General features: G+C 39.4%; 4 protein-coding genes across 4 annotated transcripts in view; 2 read left to right on the top strand and 2 right to left on the bottom strand.

Moving 5' to 3' along the window:
* The window catches only part of LOC128365399 (poly [ADP-ribose] polymerase tankyrase-1), a 31,332-nt gene extending 14,118 nt beyond the window's left edge, over positions 1–17,214 (top strand). The window contains exon 29 of the mRNA XM_053326113.1: positions 17,205–17,214. The gene's annotated coding sequence lies outside the window, so the exon portion shown is untranslated. The remainder of the gene's footprint in view (positions 1–17,204) is intronic.
* On the top strand, positions 107–6,237 carry idua (alpha-L-iduronidase). The gene is made up of 14 exons (XM_053326116.1): positions 107–441; positions 797–937; positions 1,051–1,133; positions 1,548–1,655; positions 1,841–1,936; positions 2,042–2,244; positions 2,400–2,579; positions 2,832–3,048; positions 3,148–3,357; positions 3,521–3,642; positions 4,128–4,253; positions 4,943–5,019; positions 5,226–5,326; positions 5,486–6,237. The coding sequence occupies exons 1-14, from the start codon at positions 305–307 to the stop codon at positions 5,584–5,586; spliced, it is 1,902 nt and encodes a 633-aa protein (XP_053182091.1). The 5' UTR covers positions 107–304; the 3' UTR covers positions 5,587–6,237.
* On the bottom strand, positions 6,627–7,905 carry LOC128364965 (purpurin-like). The gene is made up of 5 exons (XM_053325583.1): positions 7,792–7,905; positions 7,477–7,613; positions 7,234–7,346; positions 6,917–7,129; positions 6,627–6,637 (listed from the first exon to the last, which is right to left on the bottom strand). Exons 1-5 carry the CDS (start codon positions 7,903–7,905, stop codon positions 6,627–6,629), a joined length of 588 nt encoding a protein of 195 aa, XP_053181558.1.
* A 1,098-nt stretch (positions 17,215–18,312) lies between the features above and the next one.
* LOC128364964 (potassium voltage-gated channel subfamily V member 2-like) lies at positions 18,313–21,432 on the bottom strand. The gene is made up of 2 exons (XM_053325582.1): positions 20,098–21,432; positions 18,313–18,579 (listed from the first exon to the last, which is right to left on the bottom strand). Exons 1-2 carry the CDS (start codon positions 21,430–21,432, stop codon positions 18,313–18,315), a joined length of 1,602 nt encoding a protein of 533 aa, XP_053181557.1.
* Between the last annotated feature and the right edge of the window lie 6,532 nt (positions 21,433–27,964).

Raw genomic sequence — 27,964 nt, 5'->3', positions numbered from 1 at the left:
AACCCTTGATGTTTGCAAATGTATTCAGCGTTACTGATATTGAGGACACCACTTGCTTTCATGAAAGACTACAATAGCGTCGCAGACTATAAACGTCATCCCAGTCAGCTGACTGCGACTGCAGTTTAGTGCTTGAGCAGAAATGTTTTAGTCATATTGTGTTTTAGTCTCATGATTTTTTTATGATCTAGTTTCTTAATGTATTAATTTAACGTTACTCGCAGATGACGTAAAGCTAGTCGGGAGTTAACGGGCTCCTCACGCTGCGACACTTCCTAAGTTGCCATGCTGATAATAAGCAGAGATGCAGTGGAAAAGTTTGTCTGTGTTTGTGTTTCTCATTCACATCAGCCACACTTCAGGAGCTTCTTATGTGATCACAGCTGACGTGGGGACACCAGTAGCAGATCTCAAACACTTCTGGAGAAGCACTGGTTTCTGGTAGGTCCAATAGAAACAGTTTCATCCACAATCAGCAACCAGCTAAATACACAGTGTGCATCACGCCAGAAAGTGAATTGTTATTGAAATAAAGAGATGATTGTTGGTATGTTACCTACCGAATTTATCAGAAGACGTCTCTGTTGAACAAGAAGTAGTAAAATATTGTCATACTAAGTTAGCAGCTTTACAAAAAGTAAGACTTTTCAAAAATGTCATTTTTCTCTATGGAGATTGGTTTAGTTTAAATACAATCAAGACTGAAGTGTTACTGGGCTCCACTTTCATATTAAGTCTATGAACAAGCTGATATATATAAACCATGTTGTAAATGTATTTGGCTCTTTGTATCCAGTCCCCCTCTCCCTCACACTGAGGCCCACCAGTTTGACCTAAGTATTGACCAGGAGCTGAACCTGGCCTATGTGGGCTCAGTCCCCCATGGAGGGATCCAGCAGGTCAGGATACACTGGATGTTGGAGCTGGTCACAGCACAGTAAGTGAAGCTATATTAAAGCAGCTATAATAATATGCTCACGTGAAAGAAAGCATGCCATTTAGAATATTTCATAGTTTGAGATCACAGCTGTCTGATTCTGCTGTTTTTAGAGATGTTGGAGGACAACCCCAGTACAACTTTACAAAGCTGGACCAGCTGATAGAACTCTTGTGGGTTAATGGACTCCAACCAGGTACTGAACCACCACCCCAAACTGGAAAACATGGCATCATAATGGTGATATTGGTGTAAACTCCTTCTATTTCTATTTATCTTTGTCTTGACCAGCCTCCAGTATTGTGCTGTAACACTTTCTGTGATGAAAATGGGCCATTCTCTCTTGATCATTTGTTACATGAGTGTATATTAATACAATATGAATATTATTAAGGCACTCTTATCCTAAATGTTCTCATTAAGAATCCAAAGAAGAGTTCTATCAGCGCAAAGCATTGTACAAATGTTACCTAAAGCTGATAAATATAATAGGTTTATATGTGATCAAAAGAAACCTGCTGACTAATTGTGATTTTGTTGATCTTCATTACACTTTGTTACATGTTTCTAAAAGTATGGGAGATGTAATATTTGCACCTCTGGCTCTCAGGTTTTGAACTGATGGGCAGTGTTTCGAACTACTTCACCGATTTCGAGGACAAAGCACAAGTGGTCGAGTGGAGAAACCTGATTTATCTCATAGCCAAGAGATACATCGGTGAGTTAGTGGCACCATTACTTTATCATCATTATTGGGTTGTTTATGCTCTTTTTATACCATAAAATATAATAATGTTCAATAAATATATAAATCTGAAAAACAACAGCCAGCTGATTTAACATATTTGAGTGTTATGATTATAGTGAGATGTATATTTCTGTATTATTGATTCTGAATTACAGACAGATATGGTTTAGGAAGCGTCTCTCATTGGAACTTTGAAACATGGAATGAGCCCAACAACCACGACTTTGATAATGTCACAGTGTCTATTCAAGGTAAGCCTGTAATGCATCATATGAGCTATGATTAGAATGGTTTTCAATGTAGCTATTATTATTAGCTCTGTACATCAATGTCAACTCTGCTCCACTTCTCTTTAGGGTTTCTAAACTACTATGATGCCTGCTCTGAGGGTCTGCGTTCTGCTAGCAGTCTGCTGAGGTTCGGGGGCCCAGGAGACTCCTGTCATTCCCCCCCACACTCACCATACTGCTGGGCCATGCTCCAGCACTGCTACAATGGCACCAACTACTTCACTGGAGAGACGGGGGTCCGAATCGACTACATCGCTCTGCACAAGAAGGTGGGCTTTTCTGGGCTTTGTGTAATAATAATAATAATAATATGTGTATATGAATGTGTTGTTCATTAGGATAATACAGGCAGAGATTAGGTTTTTGTAATGGTTTGTCATAATAATTTCTTATAAATTTGTGATTTTCTGTTGCTGTCTTGCAGGGAGGAGGCTACTCCATGCCCATCATCCAGCAGGAGATACAGACAGTAGGGGAGATCCAGGAGCATTTCCCCAACTTCCGCAGCCTCCCCGTCTACAATGACGAGGCCGATCCTTTGGTGGGCTGGTCCAGACCTCAGGAGTGGAGGGCTGATGTGACCTACGCTGCCATGGTGGTCAAGGTGAGATACAAGGATGAGAGAGAGCACCGTGAAGATGTTGAAGATGACTAACAAAACATCTGTACACAAGTCTCAAGTGTAAAGCAAGTAATGCAATAACTAACCAACAAAATAACTACTTTTCATACATCGTAAACTCAAAAGTGACATCTGAATGTTTAAATGTGTATTAATTAAAAAGACTTCAGGGTATTGAGATGATTACAGAGCTATCTACCCATAACTAATCCTCTACCTCCATCTCTTCAACAGGTGATCAACCAGCATCAGGATCTGCTGCTGGCTGACCCAAACAGCACCATCAACTACACCCTGCTCAGCAACGACAACGCTTTCCTCAGCTACCACCCGCACCCCTTCACCCAGCGCACACTGACCGCCCGCTTCCAGGTTAACAACACCCACCCGCCTCACGTGCAGCTGATCAGGAAGCCCGTCCTCACCGTCATGGGTCTGCTGGCTCTGTTAGGTGACAGTCTCTTGTAACGTCTCTTTACGTTAGTATATAAGTAGATGTCCCAGTTTGTAATGGTCCTGTTGCCTGTCCTTTATGTGATTCCACTTTAAGGAGAGACCCAGGTCCTAGCTCAAGTTTTGAGCCCAGCAGGAACCAAAAACAGCACAGTGGGAGTTCTTGCCAGCAGCCACCAGCCTGTAATACACGGCGGATCAGACAGCTGGCAGGCAGCAGTGCTGATCTACAACAGTGACGACAACAGCACCTCCACCAGCACTGATGATATCACCGTCTCACTGAAAGGCCTGGCTGCACAGACAGGTCTGACAAAACACTGTCATATCACTACTGTTGGGTTTTTTACTCAGTTGAGATGAGGTGAAACTACTTTAATATGAACATATCAGGTCCTAGACTAGAAGCTTTTTTCTCTGTGAGCGAGTCGTTTCATTTCAGATCTACGTGTTGTTTATCTGTCGTTCAGGACTTGTGTACGTCACATATTACATGGACAATAACCTGACCAATCCATACCAGCTATGGCAGAGCATGGGAAGCCCAGACTACCCCACAGCAGAACAGTTCAGACAGCTCAGGACTCTGCAGGTACTGCCAACATTAACTGGAGAGCAATATGATATTATAATAGCGATAATATATTTTAGTTTTTATGCAATGCACAACATATTCACCAGATACTGTATATACATAATTTTAATTTTGGAGTTCCATTTGGAAAGAAAAAAGAAGTAGGATCTATTTTTCTCCACACAAAAAAGTAAAGTATACTTCCAAACTGTAGATTTCAGAAATACCTCATGACAATGTCTCTACTCTAAATAGTAATTCCTCATACAAGTTCATACATAACCAGAAACTCATGTGGACAAACAAGGCAGATGTGTAGCCTCTTGCTTTAATGCAGATGGGATTATCATTACTGTACAGTACATCCTAGTGGTACAAAGTTTTAATCCAGGTGTTCTTACACGGAGATCTGGCTCAGTGCAGCTTTAATTAATATGCTTCTATTTATGGAGGCTGGTACTCAGTTCTAGTGCTTTTGACCCACTCATGTGTCATTGTGGCAGGACCCTCATGTTGATGGACCCTGGCCAGTTCCTGCAGGAGACACGCTGACTCTGAAGGCTAAACTGTTTGTGCCCTCTGTTCTCCTGATCCATGTTTGTGCTCAGCCTAAAGCTGTGCCAGACCAGGTCAGTATCACTGAACCAAAACAGTCTGGAGGTGGAGTGACTGTGATTAGTCTTTGTGTTTGCACGTGCTATGTATGTTGTTATGTATGTAGTTTACAGAGGGTTTTGATTCAATCCAATAAAAACCTATGAAAAGGTGTGCTTGGTTTTCTGAGGACCAGCATTAAAGCCAATATGTGGATTTAAGTCTTATTCATAGAGTATTAAGCAGTACATAAGACAGTAGTGTAAGTGTGTACAGTTAAGCTGAATCAGTGCAAGTAAAACAGGTTGTTCTCTGATTTCTTATATAAACTCTGACCTCAGCGTGTCCTGAAAGTAACTCAAATTCAGTGTTATGATAAAAAAAAAAATCTTCCACAGGCTTTAGAGAAAGACTTGTTTTGTACAGAAGGGCTGTGTGTTCTGATGGATTAGTTTAATCTTTGAAATGCCACTTGCAGAATAAGATATCAAATGTGCTTTGACAAGTAATTTCAAAACATTGGTCTAAAAATATCAAGCTCATGTGTGCAATCGCTACAATTACACAAACAGACCCCTGAGCCGACTAAACACTTCCACCATTCATGAGAAGGTATTATAGTAAATTGTGTATTAATATTTTTATATATCAATGACAGCTAGGCTCTTTCAGACATGATACTTTTTTTTCTCTGTGTTCTTGGTTATATTTGACTTTTAATCAGGTCAATGGATTACGCTTCATCCGGATCACCAAAGGCCAAGTCCTGATTGTCTGGTCTGATCACTGTGTTGACTCCAAGTAGGTGCACGTGTTTGATTCTGTCTGTATTTATCAGTCAGTGTAAAGAACTGAGAGTAGTAGACTGAGTGCAGTAGATTCACTGTGTTGAAATGCACTGTTTATATAATCTGCATGGACCACACATGCAGTGTCAGTGGATAAAAAAAATATTGTTTTGTGATCGGAGCAGTCATGAAGATCAATAACCATTCATTTCTTTGCAGATGCATTAAGACATTTGAAGTGGAATTGTCTACAGACAGCAAGGAGTTCAACAGGATTAACTCCAAGGACATCATTTTTACCTCATATGTGTATTCACCTGGTAAGATGATCCAAAAATACTTTCAAGTGTTGAGTATCAAGTGAAAACAAAAAGCAGCAAACTTTGAATTTTCTTTCTCTTTCAAACACTGTTTTGGTTTTAAACTGTCATGATAACCAGACCCAGAACTAATCATATAATCCATGTTGTGTGCTGTAGTGGACCAGGAGGTTGGTGGTGTGTACAGAGTTCGAGCAGTGGACTACTGGGGAAAGCCTGGACCGTACTCGCTACCTGAGAGGTACTCAGAGGAGCATTAGACCAGAGTCAACTCTGCTAGCGTTCATAAAACATGATTTAATTCTTGTGTACAGTGTAAATTCATTTTTACAGAGATCAATATGTTTTATAGTTTATCTGTTAGCAGTTCAGCATCATTTCAGTCATATCACTTTTGTTCTTTTTGACAGTAAAAATGTCATTTTTCATCTAGAGAATTTGAATGGTAGCTGTTTGAAAGACATTTGATTATAATAGTCATTTTGATATAAATATATAAATATAAAATTGACAGAATGCAGTAATCATCAGTGTGCATTTATAGCTCACATACATTTCTGATGCTGAATTATAGATTTATTATTCTGTGACTGGAGATATATTAAGAAATTGACCACTTTCTTCCTTTGTGGAAACATTTTTAACTACCTGCAGCATCAAGCACACAGGAACATGTAAATATAGTATTTTGAGCCAAATTAAGTTTGCATTGGGAAATCCATGACAACAATTTAACCACGGTGTTAAAATGGGTTCAAAGCTAAAACATATCATGTGTCGTCATTGGAAGGAAAATACAAGTTTTATACATCATGTGACTGAGTGCTGAGATTAGTCATCAGCTGTTGACACTGAAAAGCTGATGTTGATGTGAATGTGTTTTTTATAATGAATAAGTAAAAGTTGGATCATCCACCAATCAAAATTGTGTACAGTGATTTTTAACAAAGACAAGGACAGCTGCAAGTTTCTTTACAAAATTTATTGTCACCAATACAGATTGCTTAAACAGATGTTACCCATCAGTGTGACAGTACTCTCCGGGTGGTCACTCAACCAATTTTCATGGGATTTGGTTTGGAAATCATCTTTTAGCATTTTGGCATCATTACTTAAATTTTACAGCGGACTTTGAATTGGATTTATCTGATAGTTCTCTCCTATGATGTTGGAACATAGCGAATGATAAACTCAAAGCATTGGCAGGATTATTCTCCTCTGTCTTCATTTCGGGGGGGGGGGGGGGGGTGGGAGGGGTCTGGGGGAAGGTCTTCTCATCACACTCCAGCTTAGGATGAGTTTAACAAGCTCCTGTAAAGAACAGAGAAAGAAGGGAAGTGTTAGATGAGTTTAAATGTTACACAGAGCTTCAGACAACCACATAAAAAAATTAAATCCATCCTCACAAGAAAATATATGAGGTAGTTCATGTACAAATTGAGATTGACTAAAATATTTTACTTTATTTCTTCTCTTTTCTATTCTTCTATTTCTACTAGGAATACCAATCAAATACTTTAATGCAAGTGAAGGTTCACAGTCACTGTTTATCTATTATTAATCATGAATGTGAAAGATGCAGATACACACCAGACTGCAGCACAGGCTGGAACTGTCCGGCCATGCAGATTTCCTCCTGTTTTTGACGGACGGCTCTCTGGATGGCAGGGGGGAGGCCACGAGGGTTGCGGGAGAAGACCAGGGCGTAGCCATCCTCGCAGCTTCCATCCTCCTTCAGGGTGCGGCAGGCATAGGTGATGGCATAGTTGTCGTAGTCTGTATCAATGACCCAGTAATTGTCACCTGGAAGAGAGGAGAAAAATAGTTCAGTTTCGTGGTTGTGTGTGCAGGTGTGTTGGAGCGCTGGTGTGTGTATATATATATGTACAGCATGTAAAGAGGCTTACCGCCACTGGAGAGGTAGCTGGCCAGTCCCTGGTAGTTCATGAACATCTTGCCGGGGCTGCCGGGGTCAGGCACAGAGTACTGGGCAGCCATGTCAGCACACACAACCCAGAAGCTGGAAGTCAAGTAGAGAAGGAAAAAAAAGTTCACATTTGCAAGCAGAAATGGAAGCTTTCAGTTCTTTAATTACTCAGACAGTTATTAAATAGATGTCTGCATGGCTCAATCAATCTGCAAACACTCACCCAAAAAGAGTGACCCTGCCCCTGGAAGAGGCCACCATGGAACCGTCATCTCCAACAGTGTATTCAGCAGAGATGTTGTCCTGCAGGAACAAACCCTCGGGATCCTTCTTCTGCAGAGCGTACCACTTTCCTGCATACTGTCAGAGGAAAAAAGTCATAAAGATAAATATAGATGTTCTTTTGATACGCACACATAATATACTGTCATTTCTAGGTGTGTGTGACTACATTTCCAAATTGATCCGTCCTGAGTTCTTCTATCATGTCTAGATGTGAATGTATAAATATTTCGAGCAATTGTATTTCTGTACTCACTCTCTGTGGTTCAAAGTCCTGTTTGACAGTGAAGCTGTCCACCACACAGGAGGCCAGGCCCTGCTCCACGCAGGCCAGGAACAGCATCACCAGGGCAAACATTTGGAAGTCCATTCTAGAAAAAACCCAAGTCGAGCACGTGTTAGATTACTTGATGGAGTGCTTTTTATTCTATTTACAGCTGTTATTTATGATACTCATCTAGAGCAGTAGTCCTATTTATTTACACTTAATAAAATCTCTTCAGATGGTTTAATAGTGGTCACTGTTGCTACTCCGCTCTAGTGTAAAAAAGTCCAGCAGGTGCCCATGAAGCAGCATCTCCTTACCTGAGGTGTAGAGTGAAGCTGCAGGTGCTTTCAGTTCAGAGCTGTTGCAGTTTCTGAGCAGTGTTGAGAAAGCGCGTCAGTCTTTTATACCAGATGCACAGACAGGCTCACTGTTTATTTTCACTTCTTGAACCTAAATGGAGAATTTAAATCTACAGCTAATCCAGTTAACAAAATCCCCCGCTGTAAGCTGATGAACCCTGGCATTCAGCAGTGTTTAGGCTTTATGTAATTGTTTGCAGGGGCTACATAATGGGATACATAATAGGCAGATGCGCCTTGGACGGCCTGAGACGACTTGAGCCTTGAGTCACACGTCCACTGGGAAGTTGTTTACATGAGCAAATAGGTGTATTTTAGGCTGCAGGGCTAAATAAGAACCTCAGATGGCTGTGTGTAAATATGCCAGATTTGTTGAATGCTACGTGCTGAGAGAAGAGTGTGATACAGGATGCATGAAAGATTATGAAATAAGATGAGTTTATCATGAGTTTGGGTTTTTTTTCAGTACTTGAAACCAGTGATTGAGACACTAAACTCTGAATTTGTGACTGGCCATTTTCATTTTGTCCATTTTTCTTTTAATATTTAATTAACATTCAAAATTTTCCCTGATATACAGACAAAGTTAAATGATTTTACCTTCATTATCCTTGGATTTCCCGATAATGCTCGGCTCTATTTAATAGTTACTTTAAGTATAAAGTGTTTTTCTTGTTCATGACTGTATTTGGGTGTAAACATGTAAAGACCAAAAAGACAAAATAAAATCATTTTCACAATCAGATATACAATGATTTGCGAGGCTTTAAGTAAACATGTAGAGATAGGAGCATTCTCACATTAACAAGCACCAATTTTTTTTTTTATACAGTAACATTTTACATGATGAACTAGTCTGGAGAATAGCGTGAAGCCCTGTCACGTTATCTCAGCAGAGGCTCAGGTGTTCCTATCGGCTGTCACTTGCTCGGTTAAGTAACCAGCTGTGTTGTCATCTTGTCCGTTATCGCTGCCACCGCGTCACCCTGTAATCCCAGACAAAACATGTCGTACAGGAAACAGCTGAGGCGTGTTACATGAAACTTGCACCAAATATGCACTTTAAACTAAGTGTATACTTTAAAAAAGTGCAGAAATATACTAAAAAGGATCACAATGGTTATTTTACAGGTGTGGAGGTGAGACGCATTATCACAAAAATTAGTAATTTTAGATACATACACAGTAGCAATATTACTGCTGCAGATGCATTTATAAGCTTTTTAATTCACAGTGTCATCACTGATATGTAATGTAATCATTTTTGGTTTTGCTTCATTGCATTTATTTTTTATTCATTTGAGCTTTCCATTCAGATTCTTGTTTGTTTCATTTCTCACTCACTCACAATGGCTACAAATAACTCTTAGAGTATAATATTAATAGATACTACATGGAATAAACTAGAGGTGCATTTCCCTTTCTTTCACTTAATGGTATCATTATAATCAGTACCTGAAAGCAGCCAGTCCACACAAAAAAGTAGGACAGCTATGGTTACAAGGCTTCATGCAGAATATAATATCCTGACAACACTTCCAAGAATACATAAGGAACCTTTAAAACACATTCATATCCATAAATGCTGAATGCAAGATGAAAAGTAGCCATCAGATTAACAATAAATGAATACTGATGAAACAGATCTGTAGTCTTTGCATTTACACATTACAAGCATTATATTCCTGTCAGTTGATTTACTACTATACAACTAGAACATATATCAGACCTCTGTCATTTTGAGCCTGTTCGAGTCAGTGAAAGCATCTTTGCATATGTATTGTCATTCAGTCATGCACAATCCAACTATCTTTTTTAAATTCTGTTGTCTGTTTTGTGATGTACTTAAAAAGAAGAAAATATGTAAACACTGTAACCTCAATCATCCCCTCACCAGTCCTGTGGAGATATGTTATCTACAGTAGGTGAGGGCTAAGTAAAGACATGTAGCATGCCAGTAAGTCTAGTCATATTTTTAGTCGTCCCTGGCATTGTTGTTGTTCTATATATATAACCTGTGCTGAGAATATTAGGTAAAGCCTCTGTGCCTTCACATCCTGGGCTGTTGAGTGCTGTCTAAACTGTTGACCGAACATGTGACATGTCGGCAGCATTAGGGTTAGTTCTGCATCTTTGGTTCTAATCTGTAAACAAAAGCTAGTGATCCTGTTGTAGACGCACACTTGCTTAACTGGAGGTGAACTCAGGTCGGACATATGTAGACATAAAGTAGGGCCCGACCAATATTAGGGAATTAAAAAAATACTGATATTGATGTATCTACAGATAATCTTATATATACAGAATATGTTTATGAACACACTTTATTCCCCAAATGTGGTTACCAAACATGTGTGACAAAGATATGTAATGGAGACTGTAATATTTTACAGTTTAAGAATAAACTTAATTTTTTTTTTTTTTATTAAAAATCAGTGCTCTCAAACAGTAAACGTCAATGGAAGTTAAATATGTGTATTTTAAACTTGAATTAGGAAAAAGGATTAAATATACATAAAATGCTGCCTCTATATCTTTAAAATATTGGCACATATTGATACTGTTATATCTGTAATAGGCCAATATAGGCCGATTCTATCGATTGACCTATATCTTCTCTTTTTTTCAACATCTTCATAAAGTTTGAAGGTTTAGTACGCACCGCATGACCCTGAAGAGCCCCATTATGTCATTCAGTTCAATGAGGATATTTTTGATCAGATGTTTCACTTTTACCAAAATAATGTAAAGTCTGATGGTTTTAACAAAGACTCTCAGGTCTCTTTCAACAGTACATTGTATTAAATCATTCATATCACCTTTTGCTTTTGACCACCAGTCTTAATGAAAGAAAAGTATTAACTCACAAACTGTCATAAATTCACAAAGATCCTGTAGTAACCCAACAAGGAGAGGAAATTGTTTATATGTATGCCAAAATATGAACTGATGAGTTAAATTACACTTTGCTCAGCTTGGCTTGTAGATGATTCCTGTGATATCTGCACACCTAATTTTTATTTTTCAAAGTCAATACAATAAGTATAATCAACTGAGCGTGATCATAGAGTGACAACATGACAACAATTTGGTGTTCCCAAATGAAAAACTGTTTTTATTTAATATGATGACTAATGAGAAGAAAATTTCTCAATAGCAAAACAAGCTATCATTGTAACATTACAAGTGTGCTGTTGGGAGAGCACTAATTACAACCATAATGCAGGTAAAAAAAACAAAACACCAAAACTACTATATGCATTTTGTTTTTATGACATTGCTGCATTACAAACATGAACTTTATAACTTATAAGCACAGCTGCATTTGCAATATTACAATGCTGACTTCAGGATCCGTTAATTTATATCATGTAACTAAGTTAAAAGTACTGTGTCTGGTCATCCAGAGAGGTGTTGTATTATTCAAGGTAACAGTGAACAAATCCACGGGAGTGTTTGACTGGTTGTGACACGGCTGCTCTCTCCAGACGAAGGAAGGAATAGGGTGGAAATTGCACATGTAAGAGGGCATCCTCACAGAGCAGTCCACAGCTTTATTTCAGAATGCTCTCTTCACTTGCTGTAAAGAGACAGTAAAATAATTAGGATTAGTAAATTAAAGATTTCACATTGCTCCCACTTTTTGTGCAGTTAAAAAAAAAGTGCCAACAGCTGTATTATATTGTACACTTGTGTTGTAATTATTGTGTCCACCTCCTGTAAGCTGTGCAGCATGCAGACGTATGCATGCACAAGGTGGAGAGTGAGTGACACGTGAATAAGTACCTTCTGCTAGCTGCTTGGCAATGCGCTCCTGCTCCTCACGGACCTTTTTCTCCTCCTCCTCGATCCTCCTCTCCTCAGCTGCAATGGGCTTCAGATTATCTGAGCAAAGGAGTTTATTTTTAAAGACAAACATTAATTATGGAGAAATAAAATCCACTCAATACTATCATTGTGCACAGTTTTCCCAAATGACATCTGGTTACAATAAAAGTGTTTCACATCATGTGACTGCACAAACAAAGAATTTTACCTACTCTGTAGATGAGAGCCTAAATCACTAACATGTGCCACTTCATCCTTACATAAAATTGCAGGGTCACTGTGCAGATCTGCCACGTTTTGTAACACTTAACCTTCTGTGACCTTTTTTCCAGCCGCTGAGGTTTGTAATCCAATTTGTGAAATTGATGACACTGCATGTTTTGGACTCGTATATTTATAGTGTTTTAAGCATAATGTTTAGTGTGTAAAAATGTCTGCCATCTGTACGTCATATTACTGTTTCATGCAGTGGATTAAAGTGGGTTGATTGAGAATAACTCACCATATCTCCTTTTGCCATAAATGATGCCAGCAATCAAAGCTGAATACCTGGCAGTCTGTAATGGGAAAGAGAATACAAGTTAATAGACAGTCATAAAATCTCTTATTAGCCTATCAAATTTCGGCACAGGTCTAGAAGTATCTGGAAGTACAAATGACAAAGTGGACTAGCAATTGAAGTCAATGAACATATTGTACCACTCACTCAAGAGGCTTCAACAGAATTTCATTAACAGAAATGTTTAAAACAAATGAAGCAGGAATGCCAGTAGACTTGAATATAATACTTGTAGACATCATTTGCATTGCTTCCCATTATTTTGCTTAACCTGTTGAACTATTTACAAAATGACAAATTGAACAGTTGTATTGATAGCCTTTCCAGAGTGGTTAGGACCCACTTTTCAGTTCAGCACAAACATAATCCACTAAGAAGCGGAGTTACATTTAAATATATACTTTAAGCACGCAGGGAGTCGAGTGGTTAGAGCGCATACCCCGGTACAAGTCCCAATCGGAGGTCCTTTGCTGCATGTCACCCCCCCCCCCATGTTTCCTGTTGGTCTACTGTTAAATAAAGGCGTCTATGCCAACAAAATCTTTTAAAAAAAACAAAAAAAGGAATACTAAATATATACTTTAAGTTCCACTCCACTCAAAAATGCATTTGACTTCTTGTTTCTGCAGCTGGATGTTTGAGCTTCACTGTGATACAAGATAAACAGTGTGTGCAGAGTTTGTTTTTACATACATCTGCTGAAAGTGAAAACTTTCTCTGTGCTCATTAAAAACCTGATTTTAAGGGGCGTACCTACTAGCAGGATTTGTGACATAACAAATAGTTTGGAAGCAAACTGACACAAGTGTGATGTGGTAACTTGAAGCCTCCAGTGCACACACACTGAGAATGGATTTGACAGTGAAGCAGAAGACATCTTGTGTCTGGCAGACACATGTTAAACATGAAATGTTAAACTCTTGAAAAGAATAATATTTCAATATTGAAGGAATTTTAAAATACGGGGAAGGAGGAGATGTCCTTTAAAGAATTTTAACGAGATATTTTTTTTTGTGGAAAAACAAATGATTATACAAAGTAGAGTATGCTTTATACATGTTAAAACATGTCTGGAGGCGATCTTTAAAAAAAATACCCTTTAGTTTCCAGCCTCTGATTCCTCAAAAGGAACATTAGCAACAAACTGTTTTAAATAAATAAATAAATAAATATATACAGTACCAGTCAAAAGTTTGGACACACTTTCCCATTCACATCAATGAGAAAATGTGTCCAAACATTTGACTGGTACTAGTGTACTACTGTGTGTGTGTATACACACACACACACACACACACACACATATATACATATATATACTATAAACTGTAGGCAAAGTTAGTTTAGCCGTGGTAAAGGATGACGTATTATCTCTAAAATGTACTAAATGTGGTATATATCTATAATTTCTAGTGACAGGCTATTTATAACAATGGAAACAGATTTAATGCTATTAAATGAGCCGTTGGTAAGTGTGTTGTTCCGTCAATGCATGTTGTAGTGCATAAAAAACATGTAATAAATATATTGAAATGTTACATAAAGCACATTTAACTTAGTTTTAATTTGACTCTTTCGTTGACTCAGTGTCAACTAATGTTAGCTAGCATGCGTACCAGCTAATGGTCAGCAGCTTAGCGTGCTCTGTGTTGCTGACAACACTGAAACATACAAGTATGGAGGGCTCATTTTACAGTAAAACACCAATAACTTGTTCAGAGTTATGTCCTGCAACACAAACCTTAATCAAAGGCGACACTGCAACTGGAGGAGCCATCGTTTAACCACGGGCTAACAGCTAGCAGCAGAGGTCACTTTACCACCGAGGAGGAGTGTAGGAGAGACTTGTTCTTCTCTGAAGCTTTACTGCAGATGACATGCTCACTGTTGACTCACTGCCACCTCCTACAGGCTGCATCATCCATGTACCTGAAGTCAACTGAAAAGCTCACACTTCAAAGATCCACACATGTTGTAAAATATATATGATAATCTACTTTTACTCTATTTTTTTCTGTCTGATATGTTTTTCCACCTATCTGTTTCTTTACTGCTTATTCTCTATAGGATCCTGAGGGAGCTTGAGCCAATCTCAGGTGACATTAGGCAAGAGGCAGGGTATACCATGGACAGCTCGCCAGTCAGTCATAGACCTCACACATGGTGAGACACTTCCATTCACACTCCCATTTACAGCTATGTGCAATTTAGAGTGACCAATTAACCTAATCTGTATGATTTTGGTCTGTGGGAGGAAGCCGGTGTACCCACAGAGAACCCAAACAAGCACAAGGAGAATCATGCAAACTCCACTCTTGCTGTGAGGAGACAGTGCTAACTACTTCACCACTGTGCCATTTTTCCACAGAAAAATTAAATTATCTTGCTAAATACTTTAAAATGACATACAATGAGATATATTTCATCTCAAAAGTTTAACTGCTGGACACAAGTGATGTCAGTGATGTTTCTACATCACTGAAAAGTCAATTCTCAGTTTATGTGCACTGGAGGCTCCAAGTTTCCACATTACATTTGGGTAAACTGAATATTGGAACAAACTATTTGTGATGTCATGATGTTTGTAAGCCCACCCTTAAAATCTGAACCAGAAGAAAAACATATTTTTGAGTGGAGGGGGGCTTTAATTTTAGGTTGGAGAGTTTATTATTTGTCATGTCTGTCTGACTCATTGTTCCTTTTTTTAACTGAGGTCTGTGCAAGATAGAATTGATGATTGATGATTGATTGAATGATCAAGCCACAGTGCTGTCCATGGTGCTGAAGTAGCAGACAGGTTTACAATTGTACCTTTTTCTGTTGGTATCGCCCTTCTGTCAGTTTTGTCTAAATACTATAAATAATCAATTTTATAATATATTGTGGCCTATACAGGCCTATATAGTCTGTGTCATATTAATGATGGAAATGACAATTAGCAACATGTAGTTTCAGAAGAACAAGAGGATCATATACACACTGCTGTCAGTAATATTCCTATAGTATTTCTATATCATTCAGTAACATCTGTGCTGCTGAAAATACACCCCCAGACCAAACCACCTCTGTAGCAGAATATTTTAGGGAAGACATGATTACAGATATTGTTTTTATTATATATGTTTGGTATAACTTGGAGTGGAGCAGGTAATGTGAAATGAACTTGCACTGACCACATTGCACTCATCTGCTACAGTTATGTAATTGACATCAAGCAAAAAAGGTAAAGTTTATATTGTGAAAACAATGGTGTGCTTTGAAAAATAAGTATTATTAAAATGCTTACTGTCCACATCCAGTAAAAAAATAGGCCAGCGCAAAATATGTATTTAGCCTAATAACAGCTTTATTAAATCAAAAGTGTAATCACAATCATAATGTCAAAAATTATGCTAGGCATGATAATCATGCAGTCCTAAGGTCCTTAGGCTTATAGTTAACCCTAAGCCTAACCCTCCCACTAGGTCATTACAAATCATATATACTGTATATTAATCAAAATCAAATATATTATTCTTACCACAAATCCCAATCACGCATATAAAAACCTTTTCATATCCAATATATATATTTATGTTAATGATCATAATAGCAAGCATGTAATATAGCATAAATTAATAACATTTTTGCAACACACCCCTAATAAACATATATGATCACATTTTCATATCATATACTACTCCCATTTTTAAAAAATACATTATTGGATTTAAACATTCACTGCTTCCTATCACAGCATGTTTCTCTACATCTAATCTCACTGCAACCACTGTCTCTTTATTAAGTGAGTTTTTCCTCCAAGTCTAGACATAACAATGGGTCCATATTTCCTATTTTATCACTAAAACCTATGTGGTGATAACGGAGATCTGTGGCATCTCCCATTAGGCCTACATCTATAATCCACTGACAAAGCTGATGAATGCAAAGTTCCACTACAAACTACAACTTCACTGTGTTTAACAAAGTGGATTGTAAACCAAAATAATGGCCCTGTCAAGTCTTACCTTAATGAAGAGGAATATTCAGTTTTGACACTGTGTTACAAATATGTGGATATTTTTGTTGTGTTTTTGACCTATATTCTATTATGGCAACAGTTGTTCATGATATTTTATTCTTCCTTTTTTGGCATAGATGGAGTTGGACATAATACCAGTGTATGAGCTCATCTGAGCTGTTATTGTTATGCATCTGCCACCAAGTGGCCAATTTGACACATTGCAATATTTACAGACATAATTTGCCTGAATCATTGTTTGGGGAATTGTATCTACCACCATGCTGAGTTAAAATCACCAGCAGCTAGAAAATGCTAAATTCCCCAATACGGTGTTGTATTTCTGTGTCATAGCATTAATAGTAAAATTAGTGAAGTAAAAATGGAGCTCCTTAATACACACTGGGAAAAATACTTTTTGCAATAGCAAAGTTCATCCAGAAGGGGTTAGTAGAGATGTATGAGCCTGAACAAGTCTGACATTTCACATCAATGAAGAGACTATTACGAGCAGTAGAATGTTTATTGAAAACAGAGTATCAGAATGCGTTGTGTGGTTACTTGCATGCATGGCAAGCAATTACATACTGTGTAGGCAAAACTACTAAAGAATGCAAACACACTGAAGGTTTAGTACACTTTAAAAGCCTGTGTGAACACACACGTTTAATACATTGTATCCACAAATAGCAGATGCAATGTAGAAGCAAAGTAAAAGTCGTTGCTGAAATATATGCTTATTTCTGGTTAGCAGTCTTTGAAAAGTAAAGTGTCCAAAATTAGATTTGTGTAGTAAATCAGCAAAAAACATGAAGGTGCTCTGAGAATAGCAATTGAGATAGTAAAAACTTTCTAAACCAAAATAGCTACATTAAACCTCTTCAACCAAACACTAGGGAGATGATGCTAGATTACACATTTTCATTGTGGGTATCAACAAATAAAATGCCATGGAAAATCAAAATGTCATATAAATCTTTTAGTAAATATAAAATAATATATTTAGTTAAAAAAATACATTTAAATGGTTTTAAAGTTATAAAATGATCTTCCCACACTTAATAACTAATAACAATAAAACATATAAGTTTATTTTCCTTATATGCCATTTTTTGCAGCTGCACTGATACATTCATTTTTACATTTTAATCATAAGCATCTTTGTAAACATTGGGATCTTCTGTTCTGTGGGTTTCCTTATACACACTTGTGCAGATAAGAGGACTTTGTAAAGATGGACTCAGCAGCAGGTCTAGCAAATGTCACTGAAAATAGGTCTGTTTATGGGTAATTGTTCTATATGACAATATTAGGAATAAACAACCTGTGGATGTCTTTTTTGTCCTCTTATTGAAAATCAGCAGTAGTTTGAACATGGAGTGATTATTTTTATGCTCCATCTATTCAGTAATAGAAATATTGCTTCTGTATACAAAAGCACATCTTTTATGAGATCAGTGCCTTATGTTTAATGTTCTCCCAAATTTAGTAAAGCCCATCACTGAACTTCAGTTTGTGTCACCACTAACAGGCCGTGGAAAGGTGTAGCCAGTCATGGGTTTCTTATCAACTGCTCACATAGGATCTACCCCAGACCCCACCCAACTTTGTTGATGGAAACCCAGTGAGGGATTATGTCCTTTTCACTGCACTAAATGCCTGAACAAACGGCTTTTGCCCCTGTTCCATCCAGATCTCATAAACATCTTTTTGCAGTTTTACAGTCAAGCATTTTATTTCTTTGTATAATGTTACGTAAGAATTCATTGTGAATGAGAGTGGCTGTTTCCAAGACAGTTGTTGAACCTTGTCAATGTTCTCTCGGCAAACCTCACTTTCCCTCGTTTCTGCGAGGAGGCTGTGTACTGATTGGACTTGAGTTTAGAGTAGTAGTCTGAGAACTTGTTGAAGAGGATGGAAATGGGCAGACCATTGAGGATGATTCCGAAGGCGATGCAGACGAAAGCAAAGATACGACCCAGGATGGTTTCAGGGTAGACGTCTCCATAGCCGACTGTGGAGATGCTGACCTGCAGTGGTGATTGGAAAAACATGAATAACAAGCCTAACCAGGAGACACTTACAGTCAGCATCCTGCTTTGTACATCTTACAATGACCCTTGGAGTCTTTTGCTGATATATTTGGCTAATACTTTTAATTATTAATTATATTTTTTGGTGCAGCAGAGTAGAGAGTGATGAAAGATGTGGCGAAAAATAGATAATTAACATGTGACGAAAGGGTCTCCCTGTTAATTCCAACTGGTAAAGTTGCAGATATGCGGTATGTATCTTGGCCCCAGCAGGAAAAACTAATTGCATTCTTAACCCAGTCACACAAGTATACATACATAACTGAATACTAAATAAATAAGGTAAATAAAAATCAAATTATGGCCGCTCTCAGTGCAGACTTCATTTTGAATGTGATGTTCTGCTACCAAATGGGCAGAACAATGTTTATGTTAGCCTTATCAGATATATCACAAGAGGAAATGGTCAAAGCTTCAGTAACTCTGGGATAATTTTGTCAGTTTTGTGTTGACTTTAGAGAAATGATATACAATAAGTTTAAATATTTACACTAAAACTATTCAATTGCTGAACTCCATTACTGCTTTTGTGTCCTATAACCATCTTGCTTTACATTAGGAGATGCAAGAAATGTATTTTCTTGACTGAGCCTGATTGTTCACAACATGCCTATTCAAATTCTAGCTAAATAATTTAAGCCTGCTATGGCAACATTATGTGTAACACTATTGTACACAGTGTAGTAGTCATTGGCCTTGCTCAAGCCGTTCTACAACTATGCAGAGGGTTTTTTTGTTTGGTTGTTTTTTTAAAGGGGGAAGTCATTTCCAGCTTTGGTTTCCTGTTTCTTGTTTCTACTGAACACAGTCTCACTGTGTTACACAGGTCTGCCTGGTCAGGGGTTGTGATCCAGCTCATAAGAACACAACAGAGAGTCCAGATCAGTGAGTAGTGTGCTCTATAACCATTTCTATGATTACAAGGATTATCATTTCCTCCCCCTGGATTAGATGAAAGATTGTACTACTCGGTCAAAGAGGGAGGGGAATGATCTGTTAAAAGGGTTATTCATAGCAACAGGCAGACCCAGAGAATCAACAGCTCTCGTTATAAGCCAAAAAGTAGGTTATTCCACTCTGTAACTAACTATATGCCACGAATAAGTCAGTAAATATGCTCAAAACAGTTGAGGTTTGAAGCTTTTGTTCTTCTTATTTGACATTTGTCAAACTAAAGACTGAGGGTGTACATTGTGCAGTAGAGTTGACTTCATTATGTTTTGTAAGCCAGGTAGTACTGGGCTGTAATCTAATAACATTGCTTTGTTGACACACCATTGTAGGATAATGTAAGCATTAAAGTACTTCAAGGACATGGCATTTCATTTTACTTACATAAATTCGTTACTTTGTTTGTTACAAAAGTAAATGATTTGTTCAAGATTAATTTTAAGACTTCTGATTTGTTTAGTCCTGTTCTCTTGGTCATTTATACTGTTACAAAGTTGTACTTACAGCTGCCCACCACCATGCATGAGGAATGCTGGTGAAGTTTGTCTGTGGCATGTCATGCTCCACAGTGTAAACCATGGCGGAGAAACTGAAGATACCCATGGCGATGAAGAGGAAGAGGCAGCCCACTTGCTGGTAGCACTGACGCAGAGTGAAGCCGAATGCCCTCAGGCCTGTGGAGTGTCGTGCCAGTTTCAAGATACGGAAGATTCGCATCAGTCTCATGATACGCAACACTTGTCCCAGCTTTCCCACCTGCCCCACTGCCTTCAGGTCAGCCTCATGCTTCATGTAGTTTTCCTCATTGTCAAAGAACTCCAGGACTCCTTGGAGGAATTGAGGCAGGATGGCAATCAAGTCCACAGTGTTAAGCACGCTCCTGCTGAAGGATTTGAGGTCGGGAGTGGACACCAGACGCAGCAGGTACTCCATGGCGAAGAAGGCGATGCACATGGACTCCACATATTCCCAGTATGTCTTGCCACTGAGGTGGCCTGAGGCAGTTCTGTACTGCATCTCTTCCACTGTGTTGAGAGTCATGGCCACCAGGGAGATCAGGACAAACAGACTGGAGGCCACTGCCATCAGCTTGGCTTTGATAGATGAAAACGGCTTCTCCATCAAGTTCCAAATAGCTCGACGCTTTTGGCCCATGAACATGTCGTGGAAGAGCTCCTCATTCTCCTCAATCTCCACCTCAGCTTCCAGCTCCCTCTGGATCTTCAGCTGGTCGTTCAACTCGTCCTGCCTCTCCTCGAAGGAGATGCGGCAGCAGCGATGGGTGTTCTTGATCCTCACGCCCCAGTAATTGATCTCCTCCAGGAAGTTGCGGGGGCACAATTCATCTTTGATCCACAGCACACCAGTCCTGTAGAAGTTGAAGATGCTATGGAAGACATCGGGGTCCCTGTCAAAAAAGTACTCATTGCTGGTCACAATGTAGTCATCGCACAGGTCCAGCTTCATATTGTGGTCTGTGTAGGTGGCCAGTCGTCCTATTCTGGTCTTGGGGTACTTGGCAGCTGTCTTGTAGGCTATCTGATAGGGCTTTCCACCAACATTGATGTTGATCATATAGTTCTTCTTGATTGGAGAAATCGGCCTGGCGAAGCTGTACGTATTACCGTCATCGTCTTCATCCTCGTACTCGGCATAGATGTCGTAGATATCCCTGCTCAGCTCCTGCATGGAGTTCCATGTCTTCACGCAGCTCTCCTTGGCTAATGGATAAACAATCTCTGAGGGTCTTCGATTAAAATCAGAGTCTGTGACTTTGTAGTTGGGAAAGAGACTCTGTCTCCTGTTCCACAAGTTGGCCACCTTGCTGGTGCTCCCCATGGCAATCCTATACACTACACCACAGACGAAGGGCTCAGACCTGCTAGCATTACAGCTGCCTTCACCTACGCCTGGAGGACATGAGCAGGCTGCCTCATGGCCCCATTAATGTTGCTGACTAAGAGGATCCGCGTGCTTACAGGACATCTAAATACCATTATCCCCTGCTGAGCTTCCTGGCTGAAATGACATTGGCTGTGTGGCATATCTCAACAAATGCCCATCATGATTTCACCACTTTTAAATAAGTTAAAAAGTTTACTGTATTGAAATACAGTATAGTCCTTACAGCTGATTTGAGCGATTTAAAAAGTTTTAAAAGTTTATTTGACAATCAGTGTTGTTTTCCTTCCATTTTTATGAATACGTAGGCATTCTAGTATACATTAATCTTTTTGCAATCCCAACAGATTACCCAAAGGAAGTCATATTGGAAGGCTATGATTGGAAAATACCATTGCATGTAATGTTACTTTAAGGTTACTTCTGTAAAACTACAACAGTTTGTGACCATTTTTTGTCAATATATTGCAAATTTTCATTTGTGCAAATTATCTTTTTAGAATTGACTAACTTTTTTTTAGTGGTTATTGTTTTGTGAAGCTTTAAGATACTGAAGGAGAACAAAGAAAGGCTGGTAGCCATAAAAGAGGATAAAGGCATTAAGCATTAGCCTACTTCCTGATTGGGAGGGGGTGCAAGATTGTTCAGACATGAAGTGAGTAAAGACCACAAACTCTAAGACATCGTTCGTTTTTATATCAGACTTATTAATATGTGTTACTTATAAGTTTGTGACATGTCTAAGAAGTAATAGTGACTTAATTAGACATGATTTTTACTCAAAAAGACTTCAGGTATCTAACATAATGTTGCCTGACAATGAATCCTCTTACTGGATATCAGATTATTGTCCTGCTGATTAACAGTGCAGACTGACCAGAGGTGGCCTTCTGTGAGGCTACTGGCTGATGACATTATGAACTATACAGTATATTAACGTTTATTTACCTTCCTGGTGCCAAACACTGCTGACCAGTTAAAACAATTAAGGGTTTAAGTTGTTAAAGCAGCAGCATTTAAATAGAGCCACCAGACTTAAGCTAGTCTTGTTAGTCTAGTGTGTCATAAGAACATGAGATGAACTGGATTTGTCATTCAAACCACAGGTGAAGAGGCCAGAAGAAGAAGATGGAAATCTGAATATGAGGCATTATCTGACATATGATACATTTGTAAGGTTAAATGTCTACTAACTCATAGTAATAACTGACAGATGACATCACACTTTTAAAATGCAATGAAATATTCCTTATAGTGGGTCCAAAGTTCTCGTAAAACAACACTAATGGGTAGGTGATTGAACTATACATCTTATTTAGAGTAACCATCCAGCATCCATTTTGTTTAGAATTTTTCCCTCCTGTATTGATCCAGTAATAGTCCAGAAAGGGGAACAATAAAATCAAGCATGCATGCATATCAACATACTTGCATTTCACAAGGATTAATCATCTGCTCTCAAGGTCTCCTTTTTCCTGTCAGTCACTGTTGTCCACAAGATTTACGGATCAAATTTAGTAAAGTCCCTTCAAAGCTGCTTAGTAAAACAAGAATGTAGGTTATAATCCCTTGTGTAGGTTTATAAATCTGCTTGCCATATACATTTTCTCTTATTTACAACAGGAAAATCAAACACAGATTGTTCCACAACACTGAACGCGCTTGTTGAATCTGATCTTTGCAGATTAAACACATACAGTGACTACTCAAAATAGAAATGGGTTTCACATCCACAGTCCTGTAAAATACAGCAAAATATATTGAAATTAAAAGTGATGAGTACACTGATGTAACATTTACTTGATGAGTGATTCTCAACCTGGGCATCAGCACCCACACAAGGGTTTTTTGAATAAATCTGAAGAACTGTGAGTTGAAAAGCAGAAAAAAATGTTGCAAAGTTATTTCTTCCAATCTTTGCTTATTTTCTGGTAAATTATTAAATAATTTTACTTAAGGACACTGGACTAGAATACAGTAAAGACTCGTTATATCGTACACAGCTCATTTTTCTTGTTAATGCCAACTTTATTGATTCATTTAAATCTTACTTTATACCAGAGCCCTGAAACCTGCACACCTAAATATAATGCAACCATGATTCATGCGATTAATCCCACCTATGCTCTTCCCACTATGTTGTATGAAAAGGTCAGTAAAAAGTAAAAATCTGTACATTTGATATAGATTTTAAAAAATAGTCTAATGCACAGCATCTGGAGCTCTGGTGGTGTTGGTGAGAGTCTTGTATTAATTACACTGGTGCTTTTGCTATGACATTGCTTTGACAAGTTTTGGTTCGACATCCGCAATTTTCTTTCTCAACTGCCAATTTCCATAATGGGAGGATACAACGTTTAAAATCCCCAGAAATGTTAGTAAAGAAAAACATATTACTTTCTTAACATGAAAGTTTATAAAAGAGAACATAAAAGTCAAATAACATAAGTGAGGAATGAGGGATCATGTTCCTCTTTTTCATCACATTGATCTTTGCGGATTTGACAAAATAAGGGTTAAATAAGGATTTGTATTTCTCCACAATATAAAATGCAGATATGCAGTAGGGGTTATAGGTGTTAGTGTTTCATGAAAGAGGGCATGACGTGTATTAAAATTAAAATTTTACTTCAGATTTGAAATCAGGTCAAATTTGTGAACTGTCATTTATTTGAGACATATCATTTTATAATGGACAAAATGTTACTCATGCATTTTTAGGAAGTACATTGCTGAACAGAATTAAAGGTATACTATGCAAGATTGTATTAATTATCTAGAGACCCTGCCCCTTTACATGTATTTTCTTATTTTCTTATGATTTTGTTGTGTTCAAGATGCTTCTGGGCATCTATCTTTGGGCAATGGGTGTCTAGCCCCCAGCCAGTAACAATACACAGGGTGTGAGGTCGGGACCAATAGTGTAGTGACCAGGTTACTTTGCTGTCTCTGTCTCTCTCCTCTGCTTTCTGTCTTTTTTTTTGATGTATAAAGAGCTGCACGTCTTTGTGTCTGCTTAACTGAGGACAGGGCTGAGCTATACACAAACACAGAGCAGAGAGGCCACAGTGGACAGGACGAAGCTCCATCCATCCATCTTCTTGCTGCTTTATCCGGGGTCGGGTCGCGGGGTCAGCAGCCTAAGCAGGGGAGCCTTCCCTGAGAGACTGAGACTTCCCTCTCCCCAGCCACTTCGTCCAGCTCTTCCCGGGCATCCCAAGGCGTTCCCAGGCCAGCCGAGAGACATAGTCTCTCCAGCGTGTCCTGGTCTTCCCCGGGATCTCCTACCGATGGGACGTGCCCTGAACACATCACCAGGGAGGCATCCGGGAGGCATCCTAACTAGATGCCCGAGCCACCTCATCTGGCTCCTCTGGAGGACCATGGACTTGGATTTGTAGGTGCTGATTCTCAGGCCACTTCACACTCGGCGGCGAACCAATCTAGTGAGAGTTGGAGGTCACGGTTTGATGAAGCCAACTGGACCACATCATCTGCAAAAAGCAGTGACCCAATCCTGAGAAATCCTGTCCATAAAGATTATGAACAGAATCGTGACAGAGGTCAGCCCTGGCAGAGTCCAACCCCCACTGCGGACCAAGCTCTGACACGGGTCGTACAGGGAATGGACGGCCCGTATCAGGGGGTCCGATACCCTGTATTCCCGGAGAACCCCCCACAGGACTCCCTGAGGGACACGGTCGAATGCCTTCTCCAAGTCCACAAAACACATATGAACTGGTTGGGCAAACTCCCATGCACCCTCAAGGATCCTGCAGAGGGTGTAGAGCTGGTCCACAGTTCCACAACCCGGACGAAAACCACATTGCTCCTCCTGAATCCGAAGTTCGACTATCCGACGGACCCTCCTCTCCAGCACCCCTGAATAGACCTTACCAGGGAGGCTGAGGAGTGTGATCCCCCTATAGTTGGAATACACCCTCCGTGCCCCTTCTAAAAAAGAGGGACCACCACCCCAGTCTGCCAATCCAGAGGCACTGCCCCTGATGTCCACACGATGCTGCAGAGTCGTGTCAACCATGACAGCCCCACAACATTCAGGGCCTTGAGGAACTCCGGGCGGATCTCATCCACCCTCGGGGCTCTGCCACCGAGGAGCTTTTTGACCACCTCAGCGACCTCAGCCCCTGAGATAGGAGAGCCCACACCCGAGTCCCCAGGCCCTGCTTCCTTACTGGAAGGCGTGTCGGTGGGATTGAGGAGGTCTTCGAAGTACTCCTTCGACCGGTCCACAACGTCCCGAGTCGAGGTCAGCAGCGCACCGTCCCCACCGTACACAGTGTTGATGGAGCACTGCTTCCCCCTCCTGAGACGCTGGATGGTGGTCCAGAACCTCGAAGCTCTGCATTCACATAAAATCCGGCAATGCAACAGGTGTTACATATGTTATGACTTGGCTCAAGTGACCACAACAAAAATGGGACACACAATGGAGACTGGTTAACAAAAGATATATTTATTTAATTCAACTAAGACAAATTAAAGTTATGCCAAATTAGAGGAAATTATGGAATGTGAACATTAACAACATCAGTAAAGTAAGCAATGGATGAGTGAAAGTGGATGTATGTGTGAGGGTGTTGCGGAAATCAAAATAACTACAATCAAACAGCATAACTGAACCAAGGGTGAGACCTGGGAGAGGAAACAAAAGGGGAAAAGGTTGACAAAAGAGCTCTGAGCACTCACACAGCCTACCCTGGAATGGAAAAGGAAGCACATATATACTACAGAGCACCGGGCCCAGGTGCCCTGAGTTACTGCAGCCTAAATGCAATGCAGCCATGATTCATGTAATTAATCACACCTGTGCTCTTCTTATTATGATATATGAAAAAGGAAGGCAGGGGTCTAAGTCTGTGGAAGAACCCTAAGTCTGTCAGGAACCCTAACCCTGTAGGAGAACCCTAAGTCTGTGGACATTTTACAGCAAAGACACCCTAAATCTGCAGGGTAACCCAAAGTGTGTGGGGTATTCTAAGGCTACAGGAGAACCCTAATTCTGCGGAGGAACCCTAATTACCTTATACCCTAATTCTGCACAGGAACACTCATTCTGTGGGTAACCCCAAATTTGCAGGGTAACCCAGATTCTGCAGAAATCTTTATTAATCTGATTCATGACTTTGTTCTCTCCAGTGCTTCATTCATCTGGAGTGAAAGAAGAGGTGTTAATTTTATTTTATAGATAATTATATCACGTATAACTGGTTTAAATACGTAGTGACACTGTTGCTGCTGTTGTAAATTAAGCTAAATAAATTAAAGTAAGATATGGTAATTTATTCTGGCTAAAGGCACAGATGTCTTTAATTATTGGGGACAAACCCAGGTGATGGACATTCTTATACTGTACTGTATATCTACAATTCTATATATCTACACACACAAACCAGTGCTATTAAATGAAATAATCTGTCATAAAAAGGTTTTGTCATTTTTAATATCATAAATGCCATTCAACTTATTTTGAAAATCCCCAGGCGGAAGTTATTTGGCGGCTAGCATCATCTGCTGAGAAAACGCTGTTTTTAAAGGGAAACCAAGGTTGTTGAGGTCCGTGGTGGGCTTAGCAGGTGGAAGGTAGGTGTAAACTCGTTTTAATGTACTGATTTCCCTAATAGGGGCCGTGCTCTTGTCCATTATGTGTCTCTTGTTAAGCAGTGTATCATTTAGGCGAGCGGAAATCAGGATGCGGGCAAGTGTCAAGTCAAGACAACTGGTAAAGTGTAAAGCTAACCAGCGAGCTATGTCGAAGCTAACAAAGCTAGCCGTACTTTTTTTACCCTAGGACGGTAAAGTCATAACCCAGCCTCTTGTTTCTCTGATTGGCTGGTTCTGACTTTCTTACCCTAATCTTAACCAATCACACTCCTCATGCCGAAACTCAACTAACGAAGGCAACAATTACTGGCCAATCAGAGGCAGAGCAGGGCGGGCTATTCCGTTGCCATCCTAGGACAACGAATGTTCAACGATACCGTTCCCGGTTCATGAAAGCACTGTAAGTAACGTAAGGGTGTGATTTTTATCGTGGATAAAACGCCGTTTCTTAAAAAAGACAACAACAAAAAAACAGCCACGTATTCACAGTTGTTTTCAGTCAAGCTAGTAGCTGTAGTTGCTAATATTTCCTCCGAGCGGCTGCGGGGGGTGGGGGCGTTATGATGGTGGTGCCCCCCCTTATACACACTTCTGCAGTAATATACAGTAATACTTCTGTGTTAGGTTTCTCCTGAGAGAGTTGTTATACATATTAGACTAAATGTCATAATAGGTGTACTGTATATTTTACAGTCAAACATCTGCAACCTGTTTGTGAACTTTCACCAGGCTCATCATGTGAGCTATTGTCCCTCATAACATCTGAGGTCAAGTTTAAATTAATTATTGCCGCCTTTTGTATTTATGTGCATGGTTTTCTTTCTCTTATTGCATTAATAGTATA

The sequence above is a fragment of the Scomber japonicus genome, chromosome 9, assembly GCF_027409825.1.
Source record: "Scomber japonicus isolate fScoJap1 chromosome 9, fScoJap1.pri, whole genome shotgun sequence".
In the NCBI taxonomy this organism is placed as follows: Eukaryota; Metazoa; Chordata; class Actinopteri; order Scombriformes; family Scombridae; genus Scomber; species Scomber japonicus.
This window is presented reverse-complemented; position numbering and strand designations above follow the sequence as displayed.

Excerpts from the sequence above, each read along its gene's own strand:
- idua (XM_053326116.1), top strand. The coding sequence starts at position 305 with ATGCAGTGGAAAAGTTTGTCTGTGTTTGTGTTTCTCATTCACATCAGC. Across the intron at positions 1,656-1,840 it reads CATAGCCAAGAGATACATCG|ACAGATATGGTTTAGGAAGC; the intron begins GTGAGTTAGTGG and ends TCTGAATTACAG. Across the intron at positions 3,049-3,147 it reads GGGTCTGCTGGCTCTGTTAG|GAGAGACCCAGGTCCTAGCT; the intron begins GTGACAGTCTCT and ends TTCCACTTTAAG.
- LOC128364965 (XM_053325583.1), bottom strand. The coding sequence starts at position 7,905 with ATGGACTTCCAAATGTTTGCCCTGGTGATGCTGTTCCTGGCCTGCGTG. Across the intron at positions 7,614-7,791 it reads AGGACTTTGAACCACAGAGA|TATGCAGGAAAGTGGTACGC; the intron begins GTGAGTACAGAA and ends TTCCTCTGACAG. Across the intron at positions 7,347-7,476 it reads GGCAGGGTCACTCTTTTTGG|CTTCTGGGTTGTGTGTGCTG; the intron begins GTGAGTGTTTGC and ends CTTGACTTCCAG.
- LOC128364964 (XM_053325582.1), bottom strand. The coding sequence starts at position 21,432 with ATGGGGAGCACCAGCAAGGTGGCCAACTTGTGGAACAGGAGACAGAGT. Across the intron at positions 18,580-20,097 it reads ATGCATGGTGGTGGGCAGCT|GTCAGCATCTCCACAGTCGG; the intron begins GTAAGTACAACT and ends TCACCACTGCAG.